This window comes from Cryptotermes secundus, unplaced genomic scaffold (assembly GCF_002891405.2).
Source record: "Cryptotermes secundus unplaced genomic scaffold, Csec_1.0 scaffold505, whole genome shotgun sequence".
NCBI classification, from domain to species: domain Eukaryota; kingdom Metazoa; phylum Arthropoda; class Insecta; order Blattodea; family Kalotermitidae; genus Cryptotermes; species Cryptotermes secundus.
In genome coordinates this window covers 721,214-733,449 of record NW_019740659.1, presented here as the reverse complement: position 1 = coordinate 733,449, position 12,236 = coordinate 721,214, and the positions used below count along the sequence as shown (strand labels likewise).

At 37.8% G+C, this 12,236-nt stretch overlaps 1 protein-coding gene across 2 annotated transcripts in view; it reads left to right on the top strand.

Moving 5' to 3' along the window:
* LOC111872453 (tyrosine-protein phosphatase non-receptor type 14) overlaps window positions 1–3,793 on the top strand; it is a gene marked incomplete at its 5' end in the record, with an annotated part of 21,556 nt that extends 17,763 nt beyond the window's left edge. The window contains 2 exon segments of one of the 2 annotated variants that reach the window (XM_023866390.2): window positions 1,081–1,244; window positions 2,856–3,793. In XM_023866390.2, coding sequence (XP_023722158.2) covers window positions 1,081–1,244; window positions 2,856–2,984 — 293 coding nt within the window. 2 annotated transcript variants of the gene reach the window in all.
* Window positions 3,794–12,236: the final 8,443 nt, after the last annotated feature.

The window sequence follows — 12,236 nt, the reverse complement described above, 5'->3', positions numbered from 1 at the left end:
AATTGGCTCATATAAATTTGAGGTTGTATGTAGTTTCACTTACCTTGGATCAGAAGTTAACTGTAAAAATGATATCAGTGATGAAATAAAAAAGCGTGTACTTGCAGCAAATAAATGTCTCCATGGCCTTAGGAAACACCTGAAATCCCAATTAATACCCAGGAAAACCAAAACTATGATGTATAAAGTACTTATAAGATCAGTGCTATCTTATGCCTCTGAGACCTGACCACTGTCAAGATCGGATGAAAAACTGTTAAGTATATTTGAAAGGAGGATCTTGAGATATATCTTTGGACCAGTGGAAGAAAATGGAATATGGAGGAAGAGGTATAACCATGAGCTATACAAACTGTTTAATAAACCAGACATTATTGGATTTATAAAGGTGAAAAAGCTTGAATGGGCTGGACACATAATACGTACCAGCGAGAATATAACCATCAAGAAAATGCTTAATACTAAACCAGAAGGAAACAGGAGAGTGGGAAGACCAAGGCTAAGATGGGAAGAATGTGTGTGGCAGGACATAAGAATTTTGGGTGTAAAGAACTGGAGGAATGTAGCATCGAATAGAGAAGAATGGCGAGCAATCCTGAGGAAGGCCAGGGCTCACAAAGGGCTGTCATGCCAGTGAGGACGACGACGACCACGACCACCACCCTCAATGTACACCCACTTGCAATTAATGTGTAGATTAGTACTAAGAGGCCTCTTCCGGGATTTTTTTTTGTATGAGGATAGGTTATTTTTCATATTTGTTCAGGAAGAAGATAGGAATTTGAATTTGGCCTTTGAAGCTTAATGTAAGAGATGGGAAAAATGCCTGACGCGTACTTTCTCCCAGCTTTTGTTCAGTGATTGATATTACCACCTTCTAACAGATGCATCATTTTAACTTAAGATGGAAACATTCAGTTTCTGAATTGTGTTCTTTTTGGATCATAAAATAGTGGTTGAAATCCAGAAAGCCAGTAATTCTAAGTGTAATCTTTCATCATCAGAACCATTTATAACTGATTAACTGTCTGAGCTGTGGAACCCCTTGAATATTAATTGAAGTTGTTTCTGTTAATGTAGGGTTCCTGGAGGAGCTGAGCTCTGTAAGACAGCACACAGTGAGTGAAATCCCAGCCGCTCATAATCGCAATCCACCTGTATTGGTACACTGTACAGCTGGAGTGGGGCGTACTGGAGTAACGATACTGAGTGATTTACTGCTTTACACACTTGATCACAACCAGGTAATAACCAGTTTGGGAGATGCAGACATGTAGCATCCATAGAGGTTTGTCTGGTTTCAAACCATATTTGATCTGGTTTTTCAAAAATCGTTTGTGATTAAGACCAAGAGGATGATCAACACAAATCCTTTTGTGCCATAATGTTGACCTTGCCTCCATCCTGTACACCTCATTTTCATAAATAAGGCTGTCAATGCCATATCATTGTGTATATAGTGGAAAAATTCTGCAACTTAATTCCAGAATACAAGTCCTGGAATTGTAACATCCAATGCAGGCCGCTCCATAGCTCAAGCGGTTAGTCTCTGGCTTCCCACCATGGTGGCCCGAGTTTGATCCCGGGTCTGGTCAAGTTGGATTTGTGGTGGACAAAGTGGTGTCAGGTCAGGTTTTCTCCAAGTACTTCGGTTTTCCCTGCCAATCTTCATTCCACCAATTGCTCCACAATTACCCTCACCTATCATCTGGGGCTGGTACAATAGGCCAGAAGTGGCCGCAGTACAAGGGACTTAGTCCCACCCCACTAGCAATAAAAGACATCCAATGTAGAGAAAATTGCAATAATTTCAGATACCAGGTCCTGCATGGATGTATAATCATTACATCTGGTATGGAGGAAATGCCACTGCCATGTTCTAGTTAGTTTAGTTCTCCAGTCATTTAAATCACAGTGATTACTGTATGTACCAGCTGCTGTAACATTCAGAACCTCTGCATTTTGCCCACTTTGTGTGTTTATGTGTTTCATTATTATTATTATCAGTACTCTGTCAGACGACAGGTCCACAGTCTCTTCCAAAACAGTTCCTCCACTTAATGCGATCTTTGTCTCCAGAGGAAACATCTCGCAGACATGGTATCTCTGTTTTTGGAAAGAGACTCTCCAGGAAAGTTTTTCCATTTGCTTTCCACATCGCAGTACAACAGCCGTTCAAACCACTCTGGTCACGCCTGTTGCTATACGAACTTGAACCATCTCGAGCAACATTTGCTCTGTGCTTCGAGTCGCTGCTGATGACGCTGCTTCCGGCATCAGTTTTTGGTTTTTGGTGTCTCTCTTCGTCTGATGCCTACCCTTTGACCTGTCCAGCAAGGGAGTCCCTGCCAGTAGCTACGCTACCGCTGGTATAGCTCTCAGGGTCCTTGGCATACTCAAACCCCCTCACCACGATAAGGTGGAGACACCAACGAGAGGGTGTGTTTCATATGATTCAAATAATAAACTGATTATTTTCCCAAACAGCATTAACAGGTCAGTTTTTTAATGGGCATCACTGTGCTTCATATGAGGTAGGAACTGAATTTTTAAATATTATTTAATTAAACGTAACCCTTCAAAGGGTTACATTTATGATTTTGATCAGGTTCTTTCGTGAGAAGACAGTCACGTATAACTACAGTATTTGAATATATTCTTGTGGCATAAATTAATGACTCAACTAAACAACAAATAAATGACTAAGTGAATCTTGTCAGAAAGTATCAGTAAGTGTTCTTCAGTTATAATTGATTTCCTCTGCACTAAATAATTTGTGCAAGTGATGTGAAAGCATAAATTCTGAATAAAAACTAGTGCTGTAATTAATTTCAATTTTTTTTTATTCCACACAGGAACTGGATATCCCACGTGTAGTTGCACTTCTCAGACACCAGAGGATGCTGATGATTCAAACGGTTGCCCAGTATAGATTCGTGTACAGCCTTCTTATCTATTATTTGAAACACTCTCGTCTGATCTGATCTCTTATTAAGTTGTGGGATGGCAGTGCAATCAGAGAAATATTAATTATGCTACAGAAGGAAATGATTTGGTCAGCAGACTTTATATACAGTGAACAGCACCATGAGTTCAAAGTGCAAACATGAAGTACTGAAAGTAAAAATAACTGGGATTATTGCAATAATTTATACCCTGCATGTTAAATTAGTAAAGGCAAGATCTTTATTCTGTTATTAAGGAAAACATTTGTTTGGTATGGCACAGATTTGTCTAATGTTGTCCAAGGTGTAGCTGATCTACACAACATTTTGGGAATTTGATCTGGTTTAATTTTCAGATGACATTTTATTGGCAGTTTTTATTTTATTTTGTGTATTTTATTTCTTGAGGCAATGAGTAAAGAAAATCAGAAGCTAAAGAAAAATGTGCTTAAAGCATTAATCAACATAGTCCACCAGTGATTTGTTAAAGAACACCGTTTTGTGAGGTTATGATGCCATGGCAAGCTGGAGGCTACAGCTTCCTCCAAAATGTTGGCAGCTTTCTTCCTGACTACATGTCAAACTGTAGAGGCTGTAGTCTTTTGTAAGTTGTCTCTTTTAAAAGATGATCATCGACTCATATCTTCCTTTATTCTTTTGCAGAATATCACTTTCTTCTGTAGTCATATAGGAGCCGGGATGGATCAGTCAGTATAGTGAGAGGCTAGATGGCTGGGGTTCAATTCTTGGCAGGTGAAAGAGGTTTTCCTTAACTCCACAGTGTCCAGACCAGCTGTGAGGACCACCCAGCCTCCTATCCAATGGGTACTGGGTACTCTTTCTCCAGGGGTGAAGCGATTGGGCTGTGAAGCTGACTACTCTCCTCCATCCAGTGCTGAGGGAAAGAATAGTGGAGCTATACCTCCACTCCCTCATGTGTCATAATGGCATAGTCCTTAATTAATTAAACACAGGGACATCTTTGCTTTTTTACCTCCTGTAGACAAACCATATAAATAAATATATAAATACTCATGTACACCATATAAATGAATTTATAGTAATAAATAAAAATACTGGATATTATGATAGGAACAAAAAAAACATACATCCTACCTGATGACTAGCAGCAAGTTTGCATAATGTATGAAGTGTTAATAAGTAAACCAAGGTTTTGATCCTAGTCATTGCTGCAGAAATAAAATAAAATAAAGTCCCACCTAAGCATGGAGGAGATTCAGCTGCTAAAACTTTTCAGAGATGTATAAGGCACTGGACAATATTTAACACAGTTTTGTGCCAGACAAACCCATAGACATTCACTGACAAATGCCAATGACAAAATACCTTTTCCAACATTTGTATGGAAATCAGTATGAGCTTTGATGCTCTGAGCACCGAAGAATGACTTCTTTCTATCATGCGTCCACATGCAAATGGACAATTATAATTCTGTCATATCTTATAACAAAAGAATTCTTACACATAATACATTATGTTCTTGTGACAATTTAGAGAATTATTCTATAGCTGCTGTTCACTGTTTGTGGTTAAAGAGTTCTATTTCGGATTACTTCAAAGATATCTGTTATGGTTTTTCTTGTCCTTTTGTAAGAATATCCCTTGATATTGTAAGACTGTTTTTAAATATAATTAAATATTTAATATTTTACTTGTAAGATATGAGCTTGCAACCTGGCTTTCAATGATTACCAGTGACATTTTACTATTGGGAGCTTTCAGTGATAATAAATGAAGTAATTATGTAATATGAAAATAATGATACTCATTTTTGTCATTCAGGAATAGAGGATTTTAAATTTTCCAGATGGTAGCCAGATTTTAACTCAGGAATAAAGATGGTGCATTGCCTGGCCAGTAAAGGTTTGTTTAGTGGTGTGATGATATATCAAATATTAATAACTACGTAATAACTGATTATGTTCTCAAGGTGATATTAGACAAACGGATGGGAAACGTTGACATACATAATGTACTTCCGAATAGTTTTTGTTCATTTTATATGCATTTCTTATAGTTTCAAGGGTTGGTAATTAATTATAATCCTTTCACTGCTATAATGTGTTACTTTCTATACATGAATCGGAGGATGAGAATCTGTATTTTATATTAAGAACTTGAATTCACTCAAAATTAAACTTAATTTTTGCCCTAATCTGAAACAGATCCTTGAATATAATTGATATGTTCAAGTATCTCTCTTCATAAAATCAGTTTCATTAAAACTCTTTTACTGTTCTGCTGCACTTTAAACAATGCTTGTTTTACGATCAGTGGTTCCTACCAAATGAGTGGAGTGCTGTAATATGGAACTTTAGTTCTGAGACACAGAAAATTTCAAAAGTATTTGGCACAAAACACTAACAGTCTCACTGCCGTCTTTGAGCCAATTGTCTAGAAAATGTGGGAGCCTCAGCATCTCACAACCCTGTGGGCCTCCACGGCCTGATACAGGGATAGCTTTACCTTTTATAAAATATGTAGACATGATCAATTATTCATTGATTGATTTGCTGCTAAATTATTTAATGATGTCTGATGTTATGTGGAACGGTTTTACTTTATGATACAGAAGTTAGTAATAAGTTAAACATTTAATGATACTATTTCAACTGCTGAGTTATATAGTATCACATAATGTGTGAAGATGGTTCTGAATGCTTAATGAACAAGACAATACTGCCTTGAAATAATTTTGTGTCATTCATCTGGTGGGACAAAGGAATCTGCAAGAATCCAAAGGATAGCAATTTTTATTGGCAGAATGTAAAGGATGGCCTGCTTGGGAATTGCAGGAGCGGTGAGAACAGCTCCAGAAGCTGCAATGGAAGTCCTCCTTTTACTCTCCCCCCCCACTGCACTTGCAGGTGGAAGCAGAGACCAAGTTAGAAAATTACAGACTATGTTGCAGTAATCAATGGAAACATAAATCCAAAGGTTTTTGACATGCATGCATGACTCAGGACATGAAGAAAGAACCAATCCTACAGATGGGGTGTGATAAAATGATACTGAGACATGTCTGTGATAAACCCTTCATGATCAGATTCCCTGATACACATGACTGGAAAGAGGGGGTTTCAACCCGACAGAAAAGGGGGACTAATATGGTACACAGATGGTTCCAAGACCTAAATAAAAGCACTGGAGCTGGGGTGTATTGCCATGGTACAGGGCAGAAACTTAGTTTTAGCCTTGGGCAGTACACAGCAGTGTTCCAGGAAGAAGTATATGTCATTAAGGCATGCACAGTTTAGAATCTAAATAGGAACAAATAACAGATCATCTCAGAACTAGTCTGGGACTGCCACAAATTTCTCATACAACTGGCCAAACATAACAGAGTTCAACTGAGATGGGTGCCAGGTAATGAGGGTATTGTTTGTAATGAAATGGCAGATCAGCTGGCAAGAACAGGATCTGAACATCTGTCCATAGGACCACAATCAGCAATGCACCATCTCAGTTGAAGTTGCCAGAAAGTGGTTGCACTGAAGAAACAGGAATCACAAAAAGAACAGTGGGACTCCACAGCTGGTCTCAAACAGGCAAAGGGACTTCAACAGGGCTCTCTGCCAGAAGAACAAAGGATCTGTTGAAGTTAAACAGAGACCAATTAAGATGGGTGGTAGGACTATTTACAGGATACTGTCACCTAAAAGCACAACTTTTCAAGCTGAAATTGACAGGTGACCCCACTTGTGAAAGTTGCCTAGATGAAGATGAATCAGCCATGCATATCCTATGTGTGAGGCCATAGCTTATCTAAGATTTCATCACCTGGGCCAGTTGTTCTTGGAACCAAGTGACTACTATGATGTCCCTCTAAACAAAGTCTTACATTTTATTTGAAGTGTAGGATTAATAAAGGGTTAATCAAAGGGTAAATACAATCGATCGTTGGTGGTTCGGGGTGCAAGGGCTGGATTAATATGGCCCATGGCCATAATGGGCAGAATGTGGACAGGGTTCCTTCAGTACAAGTCAGATGGTCTGCTGCTGTTCCAGTTAGTCTGATGGAAGTGGTGGGGCGCAGAATTAATACAATATGCTATGAGGTGCCAAGAAAAAGGACTTTTTAAAAATGAAATGACAATAAATCTACTAAACTGAATAAAAAAACCTTTCTGTACACATATTTTGATATGTTCTGCACAATTTATATGACTTTCATTCATATCTGCAGGGCCTTTTATTTGCACCATTTCTTTTAAAAGGCTTCGATCTTCTTGTTGGATTTGAGGTTCTCACAGTAGTGGTTGTGAAGAGACTATCAACTGACATTTTGGAGTAACATGTCACCTCCATCTTCAGGGTTTAATAGTAAGCTGAGAAAGATGCCAGCGTGAAAGCAGAGTGTGGCATTATATCCCATATTTCTTGCATCTCATAGTATATCTTTATACAGTGAAGAATATAATATTTCAAGGATGTCCAAATGCTGATGATCAGGTGAACAGTGGTTAAAATGTAGCCAGCTGACATATTTCTATTCACTAACAGTGAAAGGGCTGATCATGGTGGCCATGCAGTCTATGGCGTGAACTGTCTTTGCACACTTGACCACTGAGTTCGTGGGTTTGAATCCCACCCAAGGCATGGATGTATGTTTATGTGCTTTTATTCTGTGTTTGTGTTGTTCTTTGTGTAGGTAGAGGCCTTGCAATGGGCTGATCCCTCATCCAAGGAGCCCTGCTGACTATGTATAGGATCAAGAAACTGAAAAGGCAGCCAAGGCCCAACAAAGGGCTATAGAGCCATAATAATAAATAACAGTGAAAGGGTTATTTAAAACACAGCAAATGTAATAGGCTGTGATAAACTTAAGTTTCCATATCAGAACACTATCAGAATTGATTAATTACAATTGGAGTGAATGGATTTTATAATAATTTTGGTTTTCCTTTATATTTTTGTTGTGTTGCAGCTATTTATTTTAGTGCAAGTACTGTGAATGTTATGAGTGAACTTTTTTGCATTGGACTGAAGTTTTTATGGATTTATTGACCACCTTTTGCTGTAAGATATAGCACACATTTGTGAAACGGCTTTGGTACTTAGGCTCTTATTTTTTTCATTGCTCATTTAAATAATTATTTATTTTGGCCATTGTCATATCTCATTTGTTTACAAATGATATTTCCAGGATAGAGAAATACAACTTGCACAGTATGAAAGAAACTTTCATTGTTCTCTGCTAGCCTGCATATTCTTATTATTAGGAAACATAAGACAAAGATAACTTATGCCATATTAACCTCTTTAAGTTTTATGCTCATGTCAGTAGCTAGACAGTAACAACATTGTGACCTGAAATGTGTTTGTCACTTCTCTTTATACCACAACATATTTCATGTCACTTCTAATGATGTAAACTTAATTATGCTACTGAGACGTGTGTGAACATAATTCAAAAAGTTTATATTAGTACTTATTATAGCAATGATTGTAATTTTTTGTTTGTGTGAGCCATTTGCTGTAGAGCCATGTGTATGTCGATTACTGTGGGATCATGCAAGCATGATATGGCATTCATGTATTTTAATATTACAAATTTTTATTTCCATAGACACAGTCTAGTTCCTTTCTGTTTTTATTTTGTTGAATTGATTACAAATGTAAACTACAGAAAGTAAATTTCTGTTTGTTACGTAACTATGATTAGTTGGTCGTGTAATGACGTATAATTGTTGCCACGTAGGTTAGCTGACTTACATTGGAAGGATGTTGGGTACTGGCTGTCCTAACAGGTTTGCTTTCCTCAGTCCCTCCAGAAAAATACAGTATGGCCTAGTTACTTTGATTCCATTTCATATTTTATTTTTTAAATCATCATCATCCTTTCATGTATTAAGCCTACTGATTCTTGTTATAGATACTACAAAACAGAATATTTCCATAATTTTTTGGGTTTTCTGAATTGTCTTTTTGGTCGATATTTTAAGAACATTTTTGGAATTCTGTGAGAAGTCATTCTGTCAATATGTTCTTTCCAGTCTCTTCTGTATTGTTTTATAAGTTGGAATTTATCTATGGAATTTATAGTTTCTGATAATTCCTTCTGTAGTCTAGAAGGCTATATCCCTCAGCCCTCCTCATTAAAACTCATTTCTGCTGATGTCCATGTTGCACTGCCTTGAGATAATGTTGGTGTGATAAGTATCATATAAATTCACATTCTTATATGCCTAGATAGTAATTATGTTTGAAAATCTTTTATAAATATTCTTTGCAGTTGATACTGTTGGATTGGCGATGTTCTAAGAGACAACCATGTAAATCTGTAACAATTGTATAAATTGAATGTACAGAATAGCTGCGAAGCTATGCGGAATGTCCAAAGTTGGCTGACCCTGAAAAGGGCAGTTTGTTCCACTGTGAGTGTGCTGGTAGGATTTGCTCCTTTGTAGTAAACCAAGTCTTTACAGCCGTTCAGCTGGTTTGTCCGGTCGCTAATGTGGTGCTGCGTGTGCCTGTAGGAATAGCTGCCTATGGCAACATTGCTGGAGAGTTGCGGCAACTATGTTAGCTGCTTGGTCATAGAGCGAGGTTGCTGGAGAATTGTGGCAGCTACGTTAGCTGTCTGGTAGCAGAGCGTGGTTGCTGGAGAGTTGCTGCAGCCATCTTTGGCGCAGGGAAGAACTGATCTGAAGACTGAATGTGATCACTGATGATTGCGAGCTTTGGGCTCCGCTTTTATACCATGCTTGCTGGGCAGAGCTTAAATTTGCAGTTTCAATTGTGAGTGCTGATTGGCTAGCACGCGCTATGATATAAAGGTGGGCTGGACAGCGAGTGCTGTATAAATACGAGCGTTGGCAGCAATATGCATTTTGACTAGGAGTTGAGTGCTGTCTGTTGGACCAGCGAAACCGCGTGTTAGTATGTGTGATGTTCCCACAATACAATATCTGAACAACTGATCTGTGAAGGTTATATGAAGGAACTGAGGAAAACCACATTAAATTAAATCAAGATTGCTAGTTCCATATTGGAGATTAGATCATGGTACATCCAAAGAACATATCACATGCACAACCTCTCATCTAAAGCTTTTGATTCCCATTTGTTGTGCTGGAAGTTTGCTTAAGTATAAATTGTGTGTCAGCATATACTTCTTTGTGTTCTCTAGGAATATGGGCAGGGGATTACAACTGCTTTATATAACTAAAGTATTTAATTTATTGTCATTTTATTAGCATTTTGTTCAGTGTAGAGGTGCCCCCAAACTTATGTGATAACTGGTTTCCCAAGAGTGGTCATTTAATTCTTAAATATTTTCTTTGGATGCAGTGTCTAAATTTTATTGAAAAATATGTAATTCAGTTAACTTTAGTGACGTTCATTTTAACCTTTAATAATATTAAATTAAAGAAATGTGTGTATTTGTATTAATGCAAAATTCATACTAGTTGAGGGGGGTATCTGTACTTTTCCAGTGTCTGAGTTTCCCAATTGGTTTCCCCAATTAAGTACCATACCTCAAGTATGTATTCTTAGAATAATTAATCCAGCCCATGAAATTAAAGTTGACTTGATTTAAGAAAAATGGCTGTAATGAACCAACTAGGGAATAATTGGTTTTATTGAACTTAAGATGGTAGAGATTTCTGAGAGGTCATGTCACAAGTTCAAATTTGCTGTTGAAAGGAAATGCATGTATGCACATTGCAATGAGCAGGAAATTTTGAAACATTACAAGATAAATAATTGTGCTTGTCTAGCCGGAGCCCCTAGAAAATGCACAAATATTTCTGCTATAATGCTGAAGGACTTACTGGGATCAGTAATTTTATAAATAATCCTGTAACATTTCCTAAGTTTCTGGGGTATTATCTTCCTGACAGCATGTTTAGTAACAAGTGATATTATGTTGTACCAGTTTTCTTTCTTTTTTAGCATGAAGTTATAATATTTCTTGTAACATATTATGGTTTTAATTCAGTATTGACCTAATGTTTATGCATTTTTGAAACGTTATGTTAAGTTTTTATCTCAGTTTTCTGTGGACTGCATAAGAATCATTCACAGACAGGCTCAATTTTACATACTAGTTGAAGAAATGCATAGAATTGAACTGTGTCAATGAATTATATGAATATGTTGGTATATTGTTTCACTGCTGATAAACAATCAGTAGTAAAATTACTGTTCTGTATTTTAAATTATTCATATTAGTTCCACATATTGTTTTATATACATTTTTTTAACGGTCCAACAATGCAACTAGTCTGGGACTAACGAGCATTTTTATTCTCACTTGAACTACTACTAGAACTAAACTCTTGAGACTACACTGACCCGTATGTCCCAGCATCTGGTGTCTTGAGCACATGGTTGTTGCGCTCGTATCACTGTTTACATTAACGTGCACTTGCACTTACAAATGACTTGAGTCTCTTGAACCTTCTCACTCTCCTCACGTTTTCAAGAAGCTGTATCACTTCCACGTTGCTGTGGTGGTGAAGCTGATCTTCGTGCTTCTTAGCTATCCTTGGTGAAGCTGATCTTCGTGCTTCTTAGCTATCCTTGGTGAAGCTGATCTTCGTGCTTCTTAGCTATCCTTGGTGAAGCTGATCTTCGTGCTTCTTAGCTATCCTTGGTGAAGCTGATCTTCGTGCTTCTTAGCTATCCTTGGTGAAGCTGATCTTCGTGCTTCTTAGCTATCCTTGGTGAAGCTGATCTTCGTGCTTCTTAGCTATCCTTGGTGAAGCTGATCTTCGTGCTTCTTAGCTATCCTTTTAATTTCGGCAGTGACCATCCTAATGCCAAGATCCCTGTGGATGTCACTATTACAGGCATACAAAGGGACATTTACTATTCCCCTCAGCACTTTGTTCTGAAATCTCTGTATTGTTTGAATGCTACTCTTACTGGCACATCCCCATGGCTGTATTCCTAAGTCCAGACCGGTTATATGTCCTGGTTGTGTACTCTTACTGGCATCCCCACAGCTGTATTCCATAAGTCCAGACCGGTTTTATGACCTGGCTGTATACTAGTATTTTGTTTTGTATTGATAGCTGGGACGTCCTACCTAAGAGCCACTTTGCTTTCCTGTATTTGATGTTTTATATACATAAATGAAAAATATTGCATCTTACCAAGATTACCATCTTCTGAGATGCGATGCCATGAAGCCTGGTGCAGATGTTTCAGAGGAACCATGTGCCTCTGCCTCAGAAGATGGAGACAGCGAATTCCTCTGAATTCTGTACAGAAAGTACTTGACATCACAACCCATATAACAATAATTTTCATAATCACTGC